The 25,418-nt window shown below is 39.1% G+C and overlaps 1 protein-coding gene across 1 annotated transcript in view; it reads left to right on the top strand.

Moving 5' to 3' along the window:
• Positions 1 to 25,418, top strand: part of RASEF (RAS and EF-hand domain containing) — a 77,304-nt gene that overhangs the window by 38,317 nt on the left and 13,569 nt on the right. The window contains exons 4-14 of the mRNA XM_023213426.2: positions 2,915 to 3,010; positions 6,305 to 6,382; positions 9,068 to 9,183; positions 11,312 to 11,380; positions 12,999 to 13,083; positions 14,034 to 14,122; positions 17,475 to 17,709; positions 18,011 to 18,148; positions 18,264 to 18,411; positions 20,105 to 20,186; positions 21,446 to 21,560. Of these exons, the coding sequence (XP_023069194.1) occupies positions 2,915 to 3,010; positions 6,305 to 6,382; positions 9,068 to 9,183; positions 11,312 to 11,380; positions 12,999 to 13,083; positions 14,034 to 14,122; positions 17,475 to 17,709; positions 18,011 to 18,148; positions 18,264 to 18,411; positions 20,105 to 20,186; positions 21,446 to 21,560 (1,251 nt within the window). The remainder of the gene's footprint in view (positions 1 to 2,914; positions 3,011 to 6,304; positions 6,383 to 9,067; positions 9,184 to 11,311; positions 11,381 to 12,998; positions 13,084 to 14,033; positions 14,123 to 17,474; positions 17,710 to 18,010; positions 18,149 to 18,263; positions 18,412 to 20,104; positions 20,187 to 21,445; positions 21,561 to 25,418) is intronic.

Below are 25,418 nucleotides of genomic sequence, written 5' to 3'. Positions count from 1 at the left end.
TTGATACCTATTGGTTTATAGTATGTCTTGATACCTATTGGTTTATAATAAGTCTTGAAATCAACTAGTATTAGTTCTTCAACTTTGTGCTTTTTTTTAAAAGTTGTTTTGGCTATTTTAATTGCTTTAATTTCCATAGAATCAACCTTTCAATTTCTTTTTTTTTAAAAAAAGCAAACAAAATCTCTAAGTCTGCAGGGAGTTTGACTGAACTTCATTGTATCTATAGATCAATTTGGGTAGAATTGACATCTTACCAATATTGAAAATATGATTTATCTATGTCTTCTTTTAGCAATGTTTTGTGTTATTCACTGTACAGATCTTGTACATCTTAGATTTACTCAATATGTCATATTTTGATGATCCTGTAAATAGTATTTTTAAAATTTCAATTTCCGATTGTTCATTGTGAATGTATAGAAATACATTTGAGTTTTGAGTATTTGTCTTGTATTCTGTAGCATTGCTTACATTGTTTGTACACAGTGCCTTTTTGTTGGTAGATTTTGTCAGATTTTCTAGGATGATGATTATGAAATACATTAATAATAACAGTTTTATTTGTCTTTCAAATTTGGATGAAGCTTTTTATCTTTCTTGCCTTATTGCACTGGTTAGAAGAATAAAGGAGATGAGAACATTGAATGTGATGTTAGTGGTGTAGTGTTCATAGATGCCTTTATAAGTGGAGTAGAATCCCTTTTGTTCCTAGTTTGCTGAGTATTATTGTTGCTGTTGTTTTAATCAAGAATGGATGTTGAATTTTCTCAAATACTTTTTCTGTCTTATGATCATGTTTTTTCTTTTTTAGAATGTTAATGTGGCAAATTACATTGATTGATTTTTGAATATTAAAACAAACTTGCACTTGAGATAGGCTATAATTAGTGATGATGTACTATCCTTTCTGTAGATTGTTGAATTCAGTTTGCTAAATTTTACTTAATATTTTTGCATTCATATGTGGAAGAGATTTTGGTTTGTATTTTTAATGCCTTTGTCTGATTTTGGCATCAGGCAAATTCTGGTCTCATAGAATGAGTTGGGATGTGTTCCCTCCATTCCAGTTTACTGGAAGTTTGTCAAGAGTTGACCTGAACCACTACCATGTCTCACCTGCATTACTGTAACAATCTCTTATCTGATTTCTCAGCATCTACCTGTTGCAGGTTCGGAATGAAATAGGCCAGTGATCATTTCCTTTATTGAGCTCTTGATAAAATATTTCTTTTTGTTTTTGTTTTTGAGACGGAATCTTGCTCTGTCACCCAAACTGGAGTGCAGTGGTGTGATCTCGGCTCACTGCAAGCTCCGCCTCCCGGGTTCATGCCTTTCTCCTGCCTCAGCCTCTCCAGTAGCTGTGACTACAGGCGCCCGCCACCACACCCGCCTAATTTTTGTGTATTTTTTTTAGTAGAGATGGGGTTTCACCATGTAAGCCAGGATGGTCTAGATCTTCTGACCTCGTGATCCGTCCACCTCAGCCTCCCAAAGTGCTGGGATTACAGGCGTGAGTCACCACGCCCAGCCTGGATAAAGTATTTCTAAACCCTAAAATGTTTATGTTTGGGTTTGTGGCTGTGGATCTAATGAAGAGACTTTCAATCAAGTCCATTTTGATGCCAGGAAGGCTGCCTCATTAGCACCTCATTGTGAGACCTCTGTGTCTTCATCCACATGTGAGGCAGGCAATACTTGTTGCCTCACCTGTAAAGCTGGATGAAGTCAGCTTTTAAAAAAGTTACCTTAAGGGAAGATATTGCTCTTCTGCTAAGCATTTCACATGGATTATTTAATTTACATGGATTATTTAATTTACATGGATTATTTAATTTATATGGATTATTTAACTTGGATTATTTAATTTAATCCTTACAATAGTTAAAAAGAAAATGGAGGCATGGGTAAGTTTAGCAACTTGCCCAGTCTCTACAGCCAATGAGTGGGCAGTAAGACACACTACCTCTGGCAGGTATTCAGATGTGGGAGCGTTCCTCAGAGAGGCCCTACCTTACCCTCTAGCAGACTGACTTCCTGCCACATCTCCCTGTTTTTTCTTTCTTTCTTTCTTTCTTTCTTTTTTGTATCATTTCCTGAAATTGTCTTTTTCTGTCTCCTCCACTAGAATGCATGAGAACATCAGTTTTATTGTCCCCCTCTCTGTCCCCATGTCCCCAGTCCCTTAGAACCATTGGTAGGTGATCACTGAATATTTGTACACTGAATTTTACTGGCTATCAACATAAAACGATTTGAATACTGAATGTAAGATATAAAATTATATAATTTATTAAGAGAAAAGGAAATTCAGAGATGTTTCAGCTCATGGGAACTTCTGAATGGCAGTCCCCTGACCTCCTGGGTGCCTTATTGCCATTCTCTGCTCCAGAAGAACTTGAAGGGACACCCCTGAAAAGTACCAGCCCACAGGGAAGCACTTTGCATAGCAGTGATGTGATTGGGATTTAGATAAGGCATCATCTCTAGGGAAAAGGATGCACCCAGGATGCCTTCTTGAGTCCTGATGACATGATAGAATTCCAGTAAGCACAGGCAGCCCTTCACTGTGCCATGTGTTTTAACTAAGTATGGCAATAATTAATTAATTGATTGGTGTGTTACGGCCTCTATCACAATGTGAGTAATAGTCTTAGAGGTGTCATTCCTGGGTGAGGGTGTATGTAGGTTGTGGGATTCTGCTCTTCTGTCAGTTTTGTAGGTTTCCATTCCAAAATTGTGGTACTTCTGAAGTCAGTTGATTTCCTTTTGATATCCCTTCTCACCCTCCCTGTGTAGGAAAATTGAAGTCAGCCTTAATTTGACACAAAATGTTGCTTACCTGTGGGGTTTTGAAGGTTGTTTAAGAGGGTGACCCTATTTAAATGAACACAATTTATTTTTTTTCCTTTAGGAAAAACGCAAAGCCGAGGAAGCCCTCAGTGACCTCAGACGTCAGTATGAAACTGAAGTAGGAGATCTGCAGGTGACCATTAAAAAGCTAAGAAAGGTAGGCATGTGGCAGCTGGACTTTTAGGAACAGCCTCAGCATCTCAGTGTATCTAAGTCATTAACAACCAAAAACATTTGGAATCCTATTGAAGTGACACATAGATCAGATTTCAGAATCAAGGAATTCCTTAGAAAGACCTTTTTTTTTTGAGACTGAGTCTTGCTCTGTCAACCAGGCTGGAGTGCAGTGGCAAGATCTTGGCTCATTGCAACATCTGCCTCCTGGGTTCAAACAATTTTCCTGTCTCAGCCTCTTGAGTAACTGGGATTATAGGCATGTGCCACCACGCCTGGCTAATTTTTGTATTTTTAGTAGAGGCAGGGTTTCACCATGTTGGCCAGGCTGGTCTCGAACTCCTGACCTCAGGTGATCTGACTACCTTGGCCTCCCAAAGTGCTGGGATTACTGCGCCCGGCCTGAAGGACCTTCTTTTAAGAGCCCCTGAGTTCCTCTTTTGTTTCCAGGGGCCACTTGTCTTTTTCATAGATCTGATAAATATTTTCTGATCCCTTCAACCGTTGTCCCTAAAACTTCAGTTTGCTTTCCTTGGTCTTCACCAGCTTAGTACTCAAGTCCTTCGTGTCTAGAGGACTGCATGCCTCATGACTGTTTTTCTTGGTCATGTCAAATATCCCTGTGCCCCTACCCCTAGCTTATTGCAAAGTGCATGGTAAGTATTCAGGGAATATTTATTAAATGAAATGAATATTGCTCTTCTAAGTAGAAAATTTCAGATCGGGGGTACCCTGATCACCAAGAGTCACCTGTTTTTGAAGAAGAGCAGAACTTGCTGAAGTGTGAGCAAAGATGTGATTAGTTGTTTTTTTTTTTTAAATGTAGTTGGTTTTTGGCTTTTCCTCTATTTGGTTTCTAATGAGCAGGCTCTGTTTGGCTCAGTTGTATCTGGCCGTTGTTTACCAGGTGGCTCTGTGGGGCGGGGGAAGGGAGGGGAGGGATGCGTATCATCTGTCGATTTCCATGGTATAAATACTCCTGTCATTACTGATTTCATGCTACCAAGTTGATATCACTGAATTTAAGGTTGAGAAGAGATGCTTAAAGCAGACTCTCACCTGCCGATACAGGCTGGCTCCAGCACTGTACTAGACACACTTCTTGGATCTGTTTTTTGTTTTTCCCATAGCTAATGGGAACGTGTTAGCTAAAATGAAAATGGATAATTAAAAAAGGATCATCCTTGCTGGGCATGGTGGCTCATGTCTGTAATCCTAACACTTTGGAAGGCTGAGGCAGGAGAATTGCTTGTGCTCAGGAGGTCAAGACCAGCCTGGGTGACATAGTTGAGATCTCACCACTGTAAAAATAAATAAATAAATTAATTAAAAAATTCACTGCATGTGGTAGCACATGCCTGTAGTCCCAGTGAGTCAGCAGGCTGAGGTGGGAGGATCACTTGGAGCTGGGAGAGCAAGGCTGCAGTATGAGCCATGATTATGTCACGGCCTTAAAAAAAATCAAAAATCATTCCTGAAAATGGTGATGAGATTAAGTGACAATTGGCTATATTTTGTATTTTATACACTATTGCAATTTAAACCTCTGGGATGATTAAGAATTCTCCCCAGTAGCCTCCTTAGAAAATTAACATCAATTTGAACCTTATATCTAATTTTCAAAAGTTATTAGGCCATGCATACTATGCTTATATTACAGAATTGAATAGACCAGTCTTCTGTTTATGCAGAACCACAAATTCACTGAGTCCGTGCCCTGACTTATTTCTGTGGCTTCCCAAATCTTTAGACTAAGGGAACGTCTACAAGAAGAGATGCCGCAAATGATGAGGGCCAAGTGGTCTGAACAGTAAGAAAGACCATGTGTCGGGAAACCTGAATCCTTGTCAAAACTGTACCCATTTTTTCCCTGAAGCACCTGGGACAGTTCAGATCATCTTTCTGGTTTTTAGTTTCTGATCTGTAAAATGCAATTAATAATAAACTGTCCTTCCTATCCATAATGACTGATATTTTATTGACTTTGCAGTTCACTAAGCTCTTTTTCATGATTTAAAAAAATCGAACTCTCAAACTTTCTCTGAGGAGGGTATAAATAACCTGCTTTTAGAGAGAGGTTAAGTAACTTGTTCAGAGTCACACAGCTAATAACTGATGGAGCCATCTTACTACACAGTTTGTGCTTTCTCACTTACTTACCCCAGACTTCCTGCATACCTGATGTGGTTGTTATGCAAAACAGCAAGATGTTTATTTGAGAGTACGTTAAGGGCTATAGTTTACTAATTTGTTATAATAGCCACTAACTGTGTCCTTGATTCTGAGAAACTCATTTTTTCCAGATGGTTTTTCTTCTCTGAAGTCAAAATGCGTGTTTAAATCAATGGCTCTTCTCAGTCATAGTCAGCCTTGTGGCAGTCATGACGTTTTTATATGAACACTATCCCTTTATAGCATCTGGCAAGGTGAAGAAGGTCCAGAGTCAAAGCACTTAGACTTGGTGAAATGTGGGATCCATTTTGATCAGTGCATAAACATTCCATAAATGAATCCCAGCAGATCCCCACTGTTCCCAGAGGATGTAAGCTGTTTGTAGGAAAGGCATTTTGTTGTTGTTGTTGTTCTCCAGGTTATAAATGCTGTGGAACCAATTTAGTCTGGTAATCATAACGAGTATGTAATTGTAATAGAAATGAGTCAACCAGCAAGCAAAGCTCATGCAGAAATGAGTTAATCCTCAAGCAAAGCTTAAATGTAGGTGTTTATATAATCAGGTGTGTTTGTGTCTCTAGCTTCATGTTATACTCAGATTTTATTGATTTTAGTTATTTAATAAGCATTTCTTGAACTCACCATGAAGAGAACATATAGGTGAATCGGACACTAATTCTGCTCTTAAAAGATCTTGCTCTCTAGGAGGGAAGGTAAGACATTTCTAAAGAATTGTAATACAGAGTGGAAAATGTTGAATGCAGGTAATACAAAGGAGAATAGAAAGATCCAGATTTCAATGTAGCATAACTGAGTAAAAGCAAGAATTGGATTGCTTAATAGTTGAATGATTTCCAAAAAGGGCTTTTCAGCTGTTTCCAAAAAAGTTCATTTCACAACCAAATGCCCTTTTTCAAATGTTTAAATTTTTTAGAACAAAATTTCAAATCCTTATGGATTTTGTGTAGTTTAATGATTTATAAAGTCACACAATGTTGAAAATTTGTGACTTCTAGAATTCTCGTATGTATATTCAAGGATAGTCCTAAACTTAAAGCAATTCGAAGTGAGTTTGTAAGCACACAACTTTTATTTGGTCTTTCAGCTCGAAGAACAGTCAAAACACGTAAGTCAAAAGGAAGATGTGGCCGCATTGAAAAAACAAATTTATGATTTATCGATGGTAAGAATTACTTTTTCACTTACAGAAATGCACTTCCTGTTAGACCACGTCATCATGCTCTTATTTCAGTGTTCCAGGAAGACCAGCTTAAAGAGAAATTAATAATATAGTTAGAAAAAGTCCTTGAAATACGTTTGATCAAAGATATTATTTATGCAGGCTTTTCCCTCAATAATATGCCACTTATTGTGAAAGCTTTAACTTATTTTTCTTACAAAGTAGTAAAGACATAGTGTTTAAGTTTTGTAAAACATAGTAAACCCTGTATTCTTCCAACATCAGCTGTGGTCTGTATGATGTGATGCTTTGTGATGAGGATATTAGTGCCTTGCCCCTTCCTCCAAGTTTTTTTTTTTTTTTTTTTTTTTTTTCTGTTGCTTTTCCATCTTACGCCAGCCACATCTTTACTTTTAGTACTAACAAAATTGATAACATTTACATCTCTTCTGTTATCTTTACTAAGTTTTATTTATTTTGGTTTTAGATTAACTCCCAAATTTGAAAGCAAATAAAGAAGGTTTTCTTTATTATGATTCTAAATATTTTCACTGCAGAGCTAAGAAATGAATGAGGCTTGCATTTCTTTCTCTCCATTCATTATCTCTGTTCCACTTAGAAGGCTCCCAGCTTTGTGGTCAAATGAATTCCTAGTTCCAGATTTTTCCACATCTTAGTTGGCTTTGTATTTGGATAATGACATTCTTGTAGAGTTATTTGTTTTTCTTGGATTTTCTGGTTGATTTTTTGGTTTCTTGTTGCAGAAAGAAGCTCTACTATTTTCATGATATCACTGATACCTTAAGACTTATTTATTCTTTCCAATGCATGAAATTTGTTTAGTATTTCTCCTTGAAAATATTAATTTTGGAGTCTATAAAATTTCAGTTCTCTTTTTTTTTGAGGTGGAGTCTTGCTCTGTCGCCAGGCTGGACTGCAGTGGCATGATCTCAGCTCACTGCAACCTCTATCATGCGTGTTCAAGTGATTCTCCTGCCTGAGCCTCCCAAGTAGCTGGAACTATAGGCACGCACCACCACGCCCAGCTAAATTTTGAATTTTAATAGAGACAGGGTTTCATCATGTTGGCCAGGATGGTCTCGATCTCTTGACCTCGTGATCACCCACCTTGGCCTCCCAAAGTGCTGGGATTATAGGTGTGAGCCATTGCACCTGGCAAAATTTCAGTTCTTATTGGACTGTTTTTTAAACTTGCTACCCATTCGTTCTGCAATTTCTTTTCACTGGGCTTTTCACTGAATTGCAGCATTTTGCATATTGCAATTTTTTGGGAGGAGAGGGTTTCATCCTCATTTCGCCATAGCACATCCTCAAGAAACTTCTTCAGAAAGAACATATGAGAGAGAAATTTTCTCTGTTTTTGAATATTTGAGAATGTCTACATTCCCCCTTACAATTTATTAAGTTTGTCTAGATAAATAGGCTTTTCTGGGACTCCTCTGGAGTTTATTAATTTAATTCTTTCTCGGTACCATTTATTTTTTTCAAATACCTGGCAGTGGTTGGTGATCTGTTCATATTTTAAAGTGAAGGACTAGCTTGGTTACTTGAGGTAGGATCCTGTGGGGTGAGAACAGATCGACTCACCTGAAGGCCTCTCTCCCGAAAGAGTGTCTTCCTAGGAGCTCTGTGTGTGAAGCTGGCAAGGGACCCCAGGTACCAGCGTGAGTGGGGCAGGGATATTCAGAGAGAAGCCTTAGCTTTTTTTACAGGAGCCACTCAATTTTAAAAAAGATAATCTCTGTCTTGTCTTTAGAATCCACTCTGGCTCTCTACTGTTACTTGCTAGGGTAAGACAGGGGGTGGGCTTGGTGGGAAGGGTGCCTTACTATACAGTTTTAATCTCTCTTTCCAACCCCATATCTGGTTCCGTCTTTCTGGGGTTTGGCCTGGTCACTTGTCTCCTTCTGGGTTCTGTGTCAAAACCTTGAACATACTTCCTCTAGACTTCCATTTCCCCACTCTCTTCCCTTTGGCAACACATTTCCATCAGTTTCCATTTTCTAGAAGTGCGTGTAAGTCACTTGAATGCTCTGGCCCCCTCTTCCATTCTTTTAGCTGTTATTGGTTCATTTCCTTTGGCATTTCATTTTAATGAGGTTTTGGAAGGGGAAAAAGACAAATTCATGTGCTCCGTCCACCATCTTGAATGGATGTCTCCAATATTATTTTAAGAAAACACAGAAATTTTCGGATCACACTGGTTTATTTTTAAGTGCAAAACTTAAAATGTTAAGTGATAGAGTTTATTTGTAAAAAGTAGCCAGTGTACGTACCAGGTACTGTACGTACTATTGATTCCACAAAATGTTTATCAATAATTGTATAGCTCTCATTAAATAAAGCAGGCATTCGAATGGTTGGTGTCAGTTAATTTGCCAGTAACGTGTTGAAATACATCATGGTAAACCCTTGACTGTTGTAGTTTGGTATCAAATATCAAGCATAGAAAAATGAAGAACAACTTTGAGAGTTTAGATTTTTGACACTTTATTAATTTATAATGATTTCAAACTACCTTGAATTGACAAATAGTTCTTTGAACACCGAGATTTGAAGAGTTGTGGAAGGGTGAGAGTGGTGTGGGAGGGTGACACGACACTACTTCATGTCTCCCAGCCAGAGGAAAATATGAATCTAATGACCTCCACTTTTCCTTTTATTCAGGAAAATCAGAAAGTTAAGAAAGACCTTTTAGAAGCACAAACAAACATAGCCTTTCTTCAGAGTGAATTAGATGCTTTGAAAAGTGATTATGCTGATCAGAGTCTGAATACTGAAAGGTACGAACTTCGCATTTTGTTTGTTAGTTTGAGTAGAATATTGAGATGATCATCCGGGCAAAAGAAGCTCAGCTATGGAATAATGAAGAGTTAGTAACTTTGCTAATATCTTCTTTATTTTCAGTATCAGGTTTCCCAGTGTATTTTATGTTTTTAATTTTTTAAAGCAAATAGAATAATTAATTATTGTCTGCATAGGCTAGTGTAGGGCTTAATAAATGTTTAAATTAGCTGGGAGCTAAAAGAATATACCTACAGTGTCAAGGGTTAGTGCTTATTAAAGTGCTTTGAAGTCAGGAATCCTGGCCATAAAACATAAGAAAGGGAAAAGTAGGCAAGTCTATTTTTGTGTGTGTTAGTTTTGCAGTATGGTGTTAATACAATAAAACCTAATACGCATACATACACTCACAGACATGTATTTATATATAAGGAACATAGACATGTATATTTTTATATGGATGGTAAATATAAAATGCATAGATAGTGTATCCCCTAGGACATGTACGCTTGGGAAAAATGTCTTTTTTTGGGTTTCTTTGCAAACTTTCATCGGAATTAAGGTCTTATAAGGTCTTAGAAAACAGTGAAATATTATTGTTTACTACATACAAGTCTCTGAACTAGATAAGGAGTTATGAGAATATATATATATTCTCAAATATATGTATATATGAGAATATATATTCTCAAAACACAGATATGATATATATATCATATATATGATATATATATGATGTGGGCTCTGTGTTTTGAGAACTTCAAATTTAGTTGGGGAAAAAAAGCAAAAAGATTATAGGGTTTAACAACAGCAGAGCTAAAAAATATCAGAAGCAGTGCCACTAACGTAGTCATGGTTTGGGCTAATTGCTGTGTGATCACAGAAAAGATTTTGTTTTAGTTCAGAAGAGGTGAAGAACTGTATTAAAGAGGTGATGCTGGAGGGTGAGCCTAGGTAGAAAGATAGCTCTGTGCTGGGAAAGGGGGAAGAGGCAGCCAGGATGGCACCATCAGCAACTCAGAGCTGGTAGCACTGCTGCCTGCCAGGCACTGTCCTGGTCCTTCACAGGCATTAACTGATCCAGTCCACACAACATCCAGTGAGACAGGGACCTTCATTATGTCCATTTTACAGATGGGAAAAGAGAGTCTCAGAGATGTTCCAGGTAAGGTAGTAACCAAAGCAGGGGCCAGAACATAGGGAAGGATACGGCCTGGGGAAAGGTGATCAGACCACAGGGCAGAAAGAGACATTTTGAATAGAAAAGTAAAAGTTTAAAAAAAATTAAAAAGTTTAAGAGCTAGTTTAAGGTTATAATAGAAGGCCCCCGAATTTTGGGTTAACGAACTTAAATTCCTATAGACAATTAGGAAATGTGTACTTTTATCATCCAGGGAGCAGATGATATTGTGAACCAAAGATAGCCTGGGCGTTTTGGGAAGCTAGTGATGAGGTTTGTGTGCTCAGCGGGATAGGGGCTGGAGGAGAGGGCCGTGTTCTGAGTGCAGTTTGGGGAAGAAGCCAGAGCTTCCATCATAAAGCAACAGAGGGATTGCCACAGGGTGAGTGTCTCACGAGCTTAGCAAGCCTGGTTCTTTGGGGGTCTCTGTGGTTTAGGTAAGGAGAGAAGGGAGGGCAGGAGTAGGGTGAGACAGGGAAAGAGGAAGGAATCACAGGAAAGGAGAAAATAGATGGAGTTGGGATTACATAAGGATGAGCAGGGAAGGTTCAGAGGATTGAAGGTACAGTTTCTGAGACGCCCTGAGGAGAAGGGACTCAGGAGGTTCAGCCCTCATGGAGAACAGAGCTGGGCCAGTGAGGGTGGGGATAGAAAAGCTGGTGGGTGCTGAGAGGGGCTGAGGAGGAGAATCTCTAGGCTTGTGATGTCAGAGGTGGGGCAGAGCCTCACAGGAGAAAGCACAGGATGTGAGTGTGTCTGTGGAGTCACAGAAGGAGAGGAGGCCACTGAGGCTACAGAGGCCCAGAGCAGGAGCACGGGAAAGGTAGAAAACTGTGGCCAAGGACGCTCGTCTTTGAAAAAGGTGGAAAAGGATCTGGGAGGGTAGGTATAGGTGAGGCAGGACTTGACACCTAATTCTCACTCAAACATAAAATATAATTTTACAGGGATCTGGAAATAATCCGAGGATACACAGAAGATCGAAATAGTCTTGAGAGGCAAATTGAAATACTCCAGTAAGTTATCAGATCAAATGCTCACTACATTTACGTTTCACTTATTTTTTTGTTAATAAAAGACATAACACATAGAACGTGAGTTTGGCATGTTCTGAGGACTGAATTTGTGGCTTAGTGTGTGTTTTCTTCTGACGGTGTGTACTTGGCATCTCCTCTTAGCTTTCTGATGCTTATAATCCTAAATAAATTATCCAGATGTGGGGAATAGAGTGTAAATCTCTAAACATCTTGGGAAGTCAGGGGATATGTCCAGTTTGTCTTTATTATGCCTCTATAAAGAAGAACAGCCCCGAGCACTCAGCTTTCTCTGAATTCTGTACCGCGAGTTCTTCAGGCTTCTCCTATTAGTGGGGCCACAGGGCTCTGCCTCCACAATTCTTTCTCAGTTTGTTATGTTTACTTAGAAGTATATTTTTCTTAGTTTTTTTTTTCCTCTCCCCAAGTAGAAATATACCCACTCTGTCAGCTTTATGGCTAGGTTATAGCAGTTCCATCCTCTGAGAGTCTTCCTCACAAAACCTAGCCGTCTCCCTCCCCTTTCTTTCTCTTCCACCCGTGCCGCATTGTCTTCTGGTTTCAGTTCCCCCCAGTGAAGTCAGGTCAGGTTTGACCTTTTTTCTTTCCCACCATTTTTGAATGCTTATTAAGTCTCACCTGTGGCAGTTGTAGAGTTCATGTATTTCAGTAATCCTTTGAGTTATTTTATTCATTCATTCAACAGATTTGTCAGTACTTCTTACAGGCTAGGTATGCCAGGAGTAAAGGATAGAGTGGGAAGTGGGTGAAAAATCTCTTTCTCCTTTTGGGTCTAGTCTAGGAAAAGAGAGAAATGGATCAATAATTATAGAATTAATATAAAAGGCCAAATGAGAGAGATGCAGCGAAAGAAAGGTACCTGTCCCCTAAGGGGAGCTTTGGCCTGTCAAAGAAGGTCAAGGAAGTGTTCTGGAGGAAGTGAGGATTGAGCTAAGGGTGACCCAGCCTTAAGCTGGGGAAGGTTGGCCACTCTGTGGGGTAGGAGCTGTGGAATCATAGCTGTGCTGTACGAGAGGGTGCTGAAGCTCTGACAGCTTAAATGACTTCTGTTAAGTCATATGGAAATAAAAGTTAGGATTTGAACCCAGATCTGACTGAGATCATCACCCAAGTGTGTACCTGCTACACGACGATGCCAGGTGGAAGTGCCAGGCCGTGCATAGAATGCAGGAGCTGCCAGGAGCATGAGGCCTGATACAACACACTGCGTTCATCCCTGGCCTCTGACATGTGGGAACTGGCTGGCCAGGTTCAGGCATTGAGGGAGCTTTCGAAGACCTGCATGAAATCTGTTCAGTCAGCGGGGCTGCCTGAAGGAAGAGTGAGTTCCACAGCTCAGACAGGTGACTCCTGCAAGGCCCTGCGACCTTTAAGGAGAGAGGAGTCATCGATTCAGCTCTTCTACTTTAAGTAATGAATTACCTCAGTTTATGAGGTTTGAAGGGAAGTGGTGGAAAGTTGCAGAAAATGATAAGCGATTCCACGTTCTGAATGTTACAGCTAGAAAAGAAAGTGATGGCAGTGACCCCCCAGTGATACTTTCCCTGTCTCTCTTTCTGCTTGTTTCTTTACCCTGCAGAACAGCTAACCGGAAGCTACATGACAGTAATGATGGCCTTAGAAGTGCCCTTGAAAACAGTTACAGCAAGTTCAACAGATCTTTGGTATGCCACATAATTTTTTATCCTGTATTTCATTCTTTCTAGTGGTGGAGTATTTTGGTGTTGATGAAAATAATGTAATTTCTTAAAGGAGAACGTCACATAAGTCCTTATAATAATGAGATCTTTACATAAAATAAAACGAGGCAGCATTCTTCCAAATTAAAAAGTATACTACCCCTCTGAAGAAATAAGTGTCTCGATGTTAACCAAGTCTTTTTATAGATGTTCTAGGAATCTAGAGATAGGTGTATAAGATGTAATCTTTGGCCTGAAAGAGTTTATCATGTAGTGGGAAGTTAAGATGTACACAGATAGATAGGAGAATCCCATAGAGGTGAAAATAAAATACTGCCCAGTTGAGAGCTGGGAGAAGGTGCTTCTGTCTGAGGGGTGAGTTTAGACTTGTGAGTATTCTTTATGCCCAGATGCTCAGAATGGGGGCCTTGGATTTCAAACCCTCCTACAGAAATCAGCTTAGCTCATTTGGAATTGTAAGGACGTCTCCCAGACTGCATTTGTCACAAGGCCTCTTATCCCACTTTTGGAAGTCAGCTTCATGTGTGAGATTCCAGGGTCATATTGGGATATGGAGGGGTTAGCCAGTCACTAAGCCAAATTATGGTTCAAGAAGAGACACGTTCAAGGAAGTTGGTGGTTCACGGTCCTGGCAGTGTGGGGGACCACAGTACTCCTTTATGAAATGTGCAGTAGGGTTTGGACGTAAGATAGGATGAGGAGGCGAGCATACTCTGGCAGTCATCTTCGTCGCAATGTTTCCCTTGATTTTTTTGCTCACATTTGCTCAGGTAGTGTAATATAACTTTTAGTCATATTAGAAGTTTGAATAGTGTGATACAGTTTTTAAAAGTGGCTTTGTGTGTGCCTGTGTGTATATAAAGTGTTTACATGAAAATTACATGTACTAACAAATAATTACTTCTATATTACAGCGTATAAATAATATCTCACCAGCGAATACCATTTCTAGAAGCAGTCCCAAATTCACTGGTCATTCCCCTCAACCTCTAGGCTATGACAGGTATGTTAACACGTCCTCACTTTTTGTTCGAGTTCAGGATCACAGTTAAAAGGAAAGTAAATTTCCTTGGAGGTAAATTGAAATAATAGAATATATTTTGGTCACTAATTTGTATTTTCCATGATGTTAAAAGTTTCTAAAACATGAATCATGTAAAAATTAAAAGTGTTTCAGAGAGGGCAAAGTTATTTCCTGAAGATGTTGTGAGTTGGTTTTTTATATACTCACCATTACCTCATCTCTAATCATGTCTTGTTTCTTAGAAGTAGACTCAATAAGAGATGTTTCAGGGATGCAAGTAGAATTATGGTATATGATGCTGCAGTATTTCTGGTGTATAATGTTGAAACTTTTGGCATGATCTGTAAATATTTTATAGCTCAGCATAATATTATGTGAGCTATGTTGCAGAAAAGGGAAACTTTCAAAGCAAATATAAATATGGCTAGTAGATCCTTATAAAATAGCTACTGTATTGAAGGAGTCACAGGGGCTTACCAAAAGTTAGAATTTAGCCCTGCATTCAATCAAATGAACTGAAATATTGGGCCTTTTATTACGTGAGACCTAGTAATCACTTAGAGATTACACGAGTGTATGTGTATATTTATACACATATGTCCAGTGTTGCTAGTTAAAAGTTAATTTTGTAATATGTCAAAAATTTGAAATTGGAAGTGAAAGCATAAACAAAAAGTTTCCAATTCTCTATTTCTTTGTGACTTTTAGCTTCATGTTTATCCCCTTTTCATTGGGGTACTTTTGGTAACAAGAATAATGTACTTAACATCCTGGTGTTAGAAATGGTCAGGTTGCCATTTAGGAAGACCTGTTATGAAGGCTTATTGGTGACCCCTTCTAAGAAAGTTCTATCAGGTTTAAGTTGTTTCTACTGTTTACTGATTTGCTCAATAAAATAATCTAATGGTTTGATTTATAGATAGCTGACTATTCTGTTATTGAGAAATAATAGATTTTTTAAATGTGTAGTCATTTTTGACTAATATTTAAAATTAATTCTAAGCAAATTGGGGGGAAAGGTATACAACTGAAAAGTATTTCAGAAATTTCACCGTGACTCATTTTGAAAAGATTAGACACCATGAAAGGCTCATAAGAACTGGAGTAGAGCTCATCAACAAAATATTCTACGGGACAAAGTCATCGCGTCCCCAGCATGTTTGAGTGCTATAGCACTCATGTGCCTACTTCCTTGAGCTGTAACGAGAGACCACCATAGCCTCAACACCATGCCCTTTCTGAGTGTGTGTGTGTGGGGGTGATTATTTTGATATAAGAAGTTAACATTTTATTTCCTTTTTGATGCTAATATAAAAATGTAATAAGAGCATATTATATATCAAATTAGATGTACAATAAAATTATATTGTTTTTATAGCTTTATTTGGTTTTATCTTTAAAATTTATTTTGGCTTTGTCTTTTGCAAGCACTCTAACAAAAATTTAATTTGTTTTGTACTTTTATGTAGTTAATTATAATGAAAATATTGAGGATTGGCAAGATGGTTGACTTTGAAAAGGATATGCAGTTCAACTGAGTTTGAGAAAGTTTGACCTGTACCTGTGTTTTTATTTTGATTATTTTTACTTTGAAAATTTTTTCAACTTTTATTTTAGATTCGGAAGTACATGCACAGATTTGTTACATGGGTATATTACATAATGCTGAGTGTGCCTATATTTTCAATTTAGAGTCTAGATGTTTATTCAGGTGAATTCTTAATTTGGGACTTCATGTTTTCTTTGCTCCTTGTCAAAATACAAGTGGGCTTAAAATAAATCATAACCAGTAGTGAAGACATGGAGCTGAAGTAGTTTGTAGTAGATTATAATTAGAATGGTTTTCTTATGTACTTTACAGATGGACCTAAAATCAGTTTCAGAAGGAGAGTTTTATAAATAATGCAATAATATGTTAGCAATATATTTTCAATGTTATTGTTAATAATACATATTAACAATAAATATTAAAATATATTAATGTACTTTATTATTGTTATTAACAATATATTAACACACACTCACACGCACACATGCACACACCTAGCTAGCTACATAGATTGAGATATGATATAAAATTCTTGGCTCAGAATAAAGACTTTATAATTGAGCAGTATTGAGAGAGAGAAAGTTAAATCATCTTTTTAGTTAATTTTAAACATTTGCTGATGGCATAAAAATACTTTTGACTTCTCAGATTTACATGGCTCATACTTGATTATATTAAGCTCACCTCTCATCTAAGCATGTCTACTTCTTGTTTCTCATATCTGAAGACCTGTGTATCATGCTTATTCTCCCTTTCCAATGATTCACGTAAGCGTATTGGTAGGATGGTGCCCATGGTGTGTAGTGGGTGGTAAATAAGTCATAACCATCATTGGTAAACTTAGGTTCTTATGGAAATCAAATGGAAAAGCAAAAGTCAACAGGGATGTATACAGTTTCTTTTGATTCTCTTATTCGATGTGAATTTCTCCCTCACTTATAAAATCTCCAGAGCTGCACCAATGTTAAGATCTGTAGAAGTCAGGAGTTCTAGCCTTTATCTGAGGCACATCTCCCAGAGGGGTGTTTCCAGACGGTGTGTCAACATTTAGTGGCAGAAAACTTATGTGTCAAATCATACATTCCAGCAATGTTTCTAATTGCTTATCATTATCATCAGATGTTTCTAATTGTCTATCATTTTTTTCCGTGTTGATCAGAAATATGACACCCAGAAAAGCTTATCTTATTTTGTCTTGTGCAGCCTGAGAGGATGTGGTCTTCTTCATGTATCAGCTCTTCAAGTATTTGAAGAGAGAAACCATTAAGGGTTAAATTGAGTACACCGAATCGTACTTTTCAGATCTGAGGGTCTTGAGTCTGACATTGTGGTTGCCTTTTCCATTTGGGCTCTCAGCAGCCCTTTTAAGTACAGATGTTATCCAGAAATGGATACAGTGTTCAGAATATAGTCTGACCACCTTAGAGTAAAAAGGCTCATATGTTCTGCATACATTTTTATAAATACAACTTGAGATTGTGTTTATGTCTTAGGTACCCTAATTCTTTTTGTATCAGGAAATAACATGATTTTTTAAATGGCCTTGTTTGTTAAGTGTTTGATGTAAGGGTCTTCATCTTAACTGATTGCTGCGTAGAATGAACTGATGCTGCTTTGAGCATTTTATTTCCCCTAATGCCTAATCATGAAATACACTGCGGCTCTTAGCAAAAGTGAGAATGTCAGCCTACTTGATTCCATCTAATAGCATGTGGTCTATTGCCTGTACGTTCTTGAGCATCCCCAGCCCTCAGGTAAATTGGTCTTCCCCTTTATTACCAGGTCATCCCGCTCTTCCTATGTGGATGAGGACTGTGACTCCCTGGCCCTCTGTGATCCTCTGCAGAGGACAAATTGTGAAGTTGACAGCCTGCCTGAAAGCTGCTTCGACAGCGGCTTGTCTACCTTGAGAGATCCCAATGAGTATGACTCAGAAGTGGAATACAAGCACCAGAGGGGGTTTCAGAGGTCCCACGGGGTGCAGGAGAGCTTTGGAGGTGATGCTTCAGACACAGATGTAAGCCCTAGAAACCACTGCTCTCCTAGGCCTTCTACGTGATTGAAATCTGTCACCTTATTTGCCTTCTGTCTGTTATGGGAATCTGTTTTAAAGGTCACCAACATAAAGCATAGTTAATAAAATGCTTTTTTCTCCACAGAGTTAGGGAGAAATTCTCATAGATTGCCATTCACTGTCAGTCTATTCCCAAATATTAATAGCATTGACTGTTGATTTAGCTGCATAGTTTTCTTTTTAATCCATAATATGTACATTTTAGGCTTTGTTTCTTAACTGCTGACATTTTTTTAAAAAATAGGTTCCTGACATAAGGGATGAAGAGACATTTGGTTTGGAAGATGTGGCTTCCGTCTTAGACTGGAAGCCCCAAGGAACTGTTAGTGAAGGCAGCATTGTTAGTTCATCAAGAAAGCCCATCTCACCACTCTCCCCCCAGGTAGGTGTCTCTGAGACACTCCTATTCAGGAACACTGCTTATTTTCTGTGCGGTGTTACTTATTTAGGATGAAAACTGGCAAACCTTTGTCATTCACTGTGGCTTTTCCCCCCAGACAGACCTGGTAGATGACAACGCTAAATCTTTTAGCTCACAGAAGGCTTACAAGATTGTGCTTGCTGGGGACGCTGCAGTGGGGAAGTCTAGTTTCCTCATGAGACTTTGCAAGAATGAATTTCGAGAAAATATAAGCGCCACCCTGGGTATGGCTCCTATTTTGGTTGATAATGGGAAAATGATCTTCCTTAGCTTGATTTTCTCTTCTTCAGGGATTACATACACAGATACTCAGTTAAACGGTTTTCTCTTTCTCTGTGTATGTACACATATATAGATATATGTGTGTGTGATATATGTGTGTGTGTGTGTGTGTGTCTCCTAGTCTATGGAAGGGTCCTTCTTGTTTTGGCCAAGGCCTGCTTTTAGGAAAGGAAGACTAAAAGGACAGATATCTGGCTGGGTGCGGTGGCTCATGTCTGTAATCCCAGCACTTTGGGAGGCCGAGCCAGGTGGATCACTTGAAGTCAGGAGTTCAAGACCAGCCTGGCCAACATGGCGAAAGCCCATCTCTACCAAAAATACAAAAATTAGCCAGGCATGGTGGTGGGTGCTGGTTGTCCCAGCAACTCGGGAGGCTGAGGCTGGAGAGTCGCTTGAACCTGGGAGGCGGAGGTTGCAGTGAGCCGAGATTGTACCCCTGCACTTCAGCCTGGGTGACAGAGTGAGACCCTGCCACAAAAAAAAAAAAAAAAAAAAAAAGATATCTGCTTAGCCAATCAGATGAATCAAATCAAATTTAGAGCCTGAGATATCAGATTGATTTATTCAGCGTGTATTTCCTGAGTCCCACTAAAAGCAAGATGCTGTTGTAGGTACAAAGGATATACAGTGAAGAAGGCTGACAATCCCAGCCTGCACTGCACTGATGTCCCAATGGAGGGAAAAGGTACAAAAAAGAGGTTTAGGGAGTGGTGCGGTTTTACACAGAGTGGCCAGGAAAACCCTTTCTGCTAAGGTATCATTTGATGACAATCCATATTGTCACTTTGTCATTATGGTCGAAACCATAGCCAGATATATGCTCCGTTCCCCACCTTCACAACAGAACAGTAGAACAAGTAGTATCCTGATTTCCCAAATGTGCATAATAATCAGTAAAAGGAACTGAAGATATGCAAATTATCATTTATTTTTCTTCTTCGTCTGAAGAATTCTTATTTTGATCACCCGAAATGTTAGAACAGACTGACTGTCCTCTTCACAATGGGTGTCTTTGTAAATTTATGGTTCTCTGATACACTCTTCAGGATAACAAAGCTGAAAGTTTACTTCAATTTGATTCATAAAAAGACTACATGCAGTATTTGGTTCAGTTGTCAGAGACCATGATGCGTGTGTGTGTGTGCTCTAACGTGTGTATATATACACACATATGTATACATGTTTAGATATACATACATGTATACACATATACCTACATATACACATACATGCATATACACAAAACAGGTATCTGCACCTACACATATACATACATGTATACACCTGCACATTCACGTATGCCCACTCATACACACATGTACACATGCCCACACACACATACAAATATGACTGAGTTCATCCAGTCATCAGGGAAAATAAAACATAGATTTTTCCCTTGGCTCATAAATTAAATCATTCCCCAAGTCAGCCAACCTACAGATGGTGCCTCTGCACACACGTGTGGTCTGCCTTGCCATTCCTATTTGAAGGGCACTCTCCTTAAAGGTCATGTTCATTCCTCCCTCCCTGACTGTGATGTGGTTATTGGCTTTTGCCTCATCTAAAGAGGGCTTGAAAGTAAAAAGCCAATGGAATTATTTACATCATGCTCTCCACTCTCATGTTCCTTTTCAGGAGTTGATTTCCAAATGAAAACCCTCATTGTGGATGGAGAACGGACAGTTCTGCAGCTCTGGGATACAGCTGGTCAGGAAAGGCAAGTGCTTTCCACAGTGCTGTGGGCTCTCCTGGGTTTGCACTAACAAGCCTTGCAGGCCACTTGATGTTCTTCATACTCAAAATTCTATAATTATAACATACTTTATAATTATATGCATAATTACATGTATAATTATAACGTGTATTGTAACTTTAGAATGCTTATCTTTTTCACACATCTTCTCCTCCTTCATTTACCTGTGACTGCTGTGAGAAGAGGATCTGTAAGCTTCTTTTGAGCCGATGTTCAGTTGAGACAGAGAGTGTCCTTTGCTAACAAGAGAGGCAGCACTTTTGAGTGCAGTGACAGCCTGAGGAGCTCCCTGGCTGTAGAACAATAAATGATGGAGAAGAGAACCAGTCAGCTCCCCTTGATTAAGGGCAGAGGCACAAACCAGCCAGCGGACTCGCATCTGGTGATGGCAACTTACCTTGCATTCCTTACCGATAAGCAGAGCAAAATTCAGCACAGATTTTAATCTTGTCTAACTCCTTGGGAACAAAATCATTCAATTGTTCAACCCATAAGTATGGGATGCCTGCCTCTGTACCAGGCATTATTCAGCATGCTAAGATTCGGTAGTGAACAGACAGGCACGAATACCTGCCCCCATGGCACTCATATTCTCTAGCAGACTGGGAATTTCAACATTTAAAAAATATTTGTGGTTGACATGACTGTATTTTTAAAGTACTTATAAAATATTGCACTGGGTTTCGAGTTAGGGCATATGTGTTGAGGTGTGCTCTTCCCACGGCAAATCCCCTGACCGCCATGTATGTAAAGTCCTGGTGTGTTACGGCATTCCACACTGGTAGTTCCTCCACCCAGCCTAACCACCACCTCCAAACACTCCCTAACCACCACCACCAAAAATAAGTATTCTCTAGTTTGTACCTCCTTCCAGCCTCCTCTGTGTCCCACATGTGGCTTCTGGTAGCTTGCTGCTGAGGTTGAAATTTTTGGAAACTGTGCTCTCAACTTTGCCCTGGTTATGCTCTGGGGATTGTAGACATTTTTGGGGTTGTTTGGTAGGGAGAAGGATTGGATTCTCTAAGTCGGTCACCCAGACTCTCATCCTGTTACCTTTCATTGGGTCATTCGAGACCTTTGAAATGACTATTTCTCAGTCGTATATTGCAGTTAGAGTCTTCTCAATTTGGAGTTGATTTTAGAAGATGAGAAAAAATGAGCATAAAAGAGAAGAAGAATGAGGCAACACAAACTGACTGATTATGTGGTTTTCTCTTTCTCAGATTCAGAAGTATTGCCAAGTCTTACTTCAGAAAGGCAGATGGTGTTTTGCTGCTGTATGATGTTACATGTGAGAAAAGCTTTCTTAATATACGAGAATGGGTAGATATGATTGAGGTAAGAAATCACAATGGAGAAACAGAAAATTACATGAGGACGTTTTAGGCTATCTTGGAAAATGCTGTTGCTCTTCTTTGTTGGAATGAACTTGATTAGGAACCATTGATCCAAGCCATCAGGAAGAATTGGATGCTACAGGCAGAACTGGCAGCATTCATCTCTTCCTCAGGATTTGGGCACATTTCCCTGAAGCCAAGGACACTAATGAAGGAAGTTTTGGGGAATAAAACTTCTAGGTTTTCTTATAGATAAAATCAGAATCCCATTGTAAGCAAGTTAAAACTCCAGCTAGCCTAGGAAGAAGCTATTACAAACAAGGAGATGGTGTGGTTGGGTGTGTAGTGTAGTTGGGGGCGTGTAGGGGCATCCACGGGCATGGGAAGTACAGGTGAAACACCATCTGGATATGAGTGTGTGTCAAGGTTCAAATTGTATGGGAGCTCTCTTCTCTTCTCAACCTTATTCTGGTAGTGATATGGGATCTTTAGATGTCTCAAGGTACTACCGAAATGCCAACTGGTATTTTAAATATGAGCGTAGCTTCTGTGCTTTCTGTGGTTAAATAAGATGATGTCTTTCACCTGAGGAATGTTTCTGTCCTCTGTTTTCATGGTAAATAATTTTGAAAAGTAGGAAATGATTTTGACCCCATTTAGCATGCTGTCAGCAGTTATTAGCGTAACACTACAGTTCAAGCTATGGTTCAGCATGCTGTCTTGAAAAATAAAAGTAGCAGCTGATACAACTTTTCCAGTAAGTATATTATCTGTAATTTAAGCAGGCATTAAATTGCAGTAGTGGCTGAACAGAGGACTGGTTGCTGTCAGATCTCAATTTAGCTTCTGGCATTATTGTTCACTTTCTAGCTAAAGAAGTCATGTGAGAAATGACTGATTGCAATTGGCAGTAAGACTTTAACAGTGATAAATAAATACGCACTGTGTTCTACCAACTTATCATGACTTAAAATGATTGTAAACACAGTGAAAGTGTGTTTACATTTATGTAACGTTTTTACTTCACAAAATTTCCCGTGTTATGGTCATCTCTCTAGCATCTGAGAAATGAAATAAAAAACATTATCCTAATATTTTGTGAGAAAATTGAAGCATAGAAAGCATATGTAGCACGCACTTATTTAGTGGTTAGGAATAGAATAGGGGCTCAAACCAAACCTCCTGATTCAACAGTGGTTGCTGTTTTGATAAAGCACCAGCATGAGCAGAAGATTACTTGAAGAAGTCTCTGACATCAAGAAGGAATCCCAAGGCCTGTAATTCCAGCACTTTGGGTAGTCAAGGCAGGCAGATGGTTTGAGCCCAGGAGTTCAAGACCAGCCTGGGCAACATAGTGAGACCCCATCTGTACAAAAAATACAAATATTACCTGGGTATGTTAGTATAGACCTCTAGTCCCAGCTACCTGGGAGGCTGAGGTGGGAGGATCACATAAGCCCTGGGAGGTCGAGGCTGCAGTGAGCCATGATCATGCACTGTACTCCAGCCTGAGTGACAGAGCGAGACCCCCATCTCAAATATAAAGGAATCCTAAGGTGTAATTAGAGCATAGAGGAGCGGTGGCTACACAAATGAACAAATGGAGATCCCTGGGATAGAGCAGTAAGTCCAGAGAATAACAGATAACCCTAACTCATCCATATTAGTGTTTAAAATCCACAGCAAAATTGTTTTATTGTTGACATTTTTGGATTAGTCTTTATTTAAAATCTTTGGGTTATGCTGAAGAAAAGGAAGCACAAAAGCCTAGAGCAGTCACAGCGAAATAACCCTTATGTCGAGTGGCCACTGCCATAATTTGCAAAGCACCTTCACGAGCTAAGACATCTTTTCTGCCATTGGTATCACCTTTTCATAGGGTCTGAAAAGGAAGAATACTGTAGAAGAGATGAATTCTTAAATTTGTTCTGGATGAAAAATTAGATACTACTAATGGCGTTTGACTTTCACCTTAGAAAAAGAACGGGCACAGTGAAGTTTCTCCATGGCTTACTCTTTCTAATTTGAGGAAATCCTGCAGGGACAGTTTATGTGGCCACTGTAAATATGGGTAGAAATGAGTGGTGTGATCACCTGGATAGACCAGAGGATTGAGAAGCAGTAGACTGTCAGCAGTGAACAGACCCTCTTAATTAATAATTGATACATTTCGATGGAAAACTGCTGAGTTAAAAAATCTTGTAATAGAATTATGCATAAAGTAAAATTATAGCCATTTATTTACCTGTCATGAATATTTTATTGATTGAATATTTGGGTAAAAGCTGAATGGAGATACTTGAGATGTAAGATCTCTTCCCAACTTTAACACATTCAAAAATATTTTTTGACTATCTACCCGGTCCTTGTGTAGCAGTCTAGGTTCTCGGAATATATCTGTTCAGAAAACAGAGCCCTATCCTTATGGAGCTTGTGTTCTAGTAGGGGAGACTGATGAAAAGCAGCAAACATAGATCAATAAATGAAATGATATGCTAGAAGGTGATAATGTTATAGAAACAAAATGAGAGCAGGTTGAAAGGCCTGACGATGAGGAAGTGGGCTGCTGTTTTCATCAAGGCAGCCTCACTGCGAAGGAGATGTTTAAGTTGAGACTTGAAGGAGGTGCCCTTTACCTCTGTGGCTTTGAGACGTCATTTAGATGCCTGGATTCTTGGGCTTACTGAAATGAATATTTGACTAATAACTTTCAAGTGATGCCCCTTGCATCCTGAGATCATCAAAGAAGACAATTAACTAGCACATTAATGAGTGAAACAGCTAATTTTGGAGAAGGCCATTCATTCCCTTCTTTCCTTTGATTTTATTACACTCTGGAGCCTTCTGTCCAAGGAATGTTGCCTGAAGAGAAAGGAAGTCAATTACAATTTCATGTTGTGGCACGTTTTTTGATCCTGCATCAGGAATAGCCCCAAACCCAATGAGTACGCAGGTATCTTTAGTCACTGCAAAGAGTAATTTCCACATGTTTTCCTCAGGGCTGCCACTTCTCTTATTTAGGAACCAGAAACTTGTGTTTCTATGCTAGTCAGGTTGTCTTCTTGTATCCTCATCATAGCCTGCTGAGGTGAGGTATGCCCTCATTCAGTCCTTCATTTTACAGACAGGGAGACTGCAGCGGAAACCTGCAGAAACTTGCCTGATCTTACACAGCCAGTGGGTCCAACTGGTGGAGGGGGGGGTCTCAGACTTGACTCTGCCACACTCATCTCACATTCCATGGGTTCCACTGTGACTCTGGGACCCTGTGACAATTGCATAGGCTGACATGGGAGCCTTATCTTAGAAACCATTACTTTGAAAGATTGGTCCTTGACTCTTTCTTAGAAAAATGTTGACCTTCGGGACTTTTATATTTTGCTTTTGTTGTAAACCAGAGAGCAGTGAGTGTGGAACTTCCAAACTGCCTTTTTGTTTCATTATAGCTGAAGAATTACTGTGTGTTTTATAACTGTAATAATGAACTTGACTTGTGATCACTAGTGTTTGAAGTAACAATTGTAGAAAATTATGTGGGCACCACAGCCAAATAGGATTCTATGGTCATGCCTTTTGAGTTTATATTGACTTGTTGTGCTCTGTGTGCTAGAGATAAGAAATTAACAGATATGTGTTTCCTTTGCCATAAAACTGATTAATCCCAGTGCCTTTTAGCCTTTTCATTAACCTAAGGATGGGGCATTGTATAGAGGCAAGGGTTATGGAATTAGTTTGGACCCAGGCCCTGACCCTTATACCTTCTTATTTAATGTCTCTGAATTTCAGTTTTCTCTTCTATAAATGGGAAAATGTATGACTGTTTTTAGAGATGCGTTGAGGTTTAAAGATATCCTCTATA

Source organism: Piliocolobus tephrosceles, chromosome 14 (assembly GCF_002776525.5).
Source record: "Piliocolobus tephrosceles isolate RC106 chromosome 14, ASM277652v3, whole genome shotgun sequence".
NCBI classification, from domain to species: Eukaryota; Metazoa; Chordata; class Mammalia; order Primates; family Cercopithecidae; genus Piliocolobus; species Piliocolobus tephrosceles.
The sequence above is the reverse complement of the archived record's forward strand: the minus strand, read 5'-3'. Positions and strand labels throughout refer to the sequence as shown.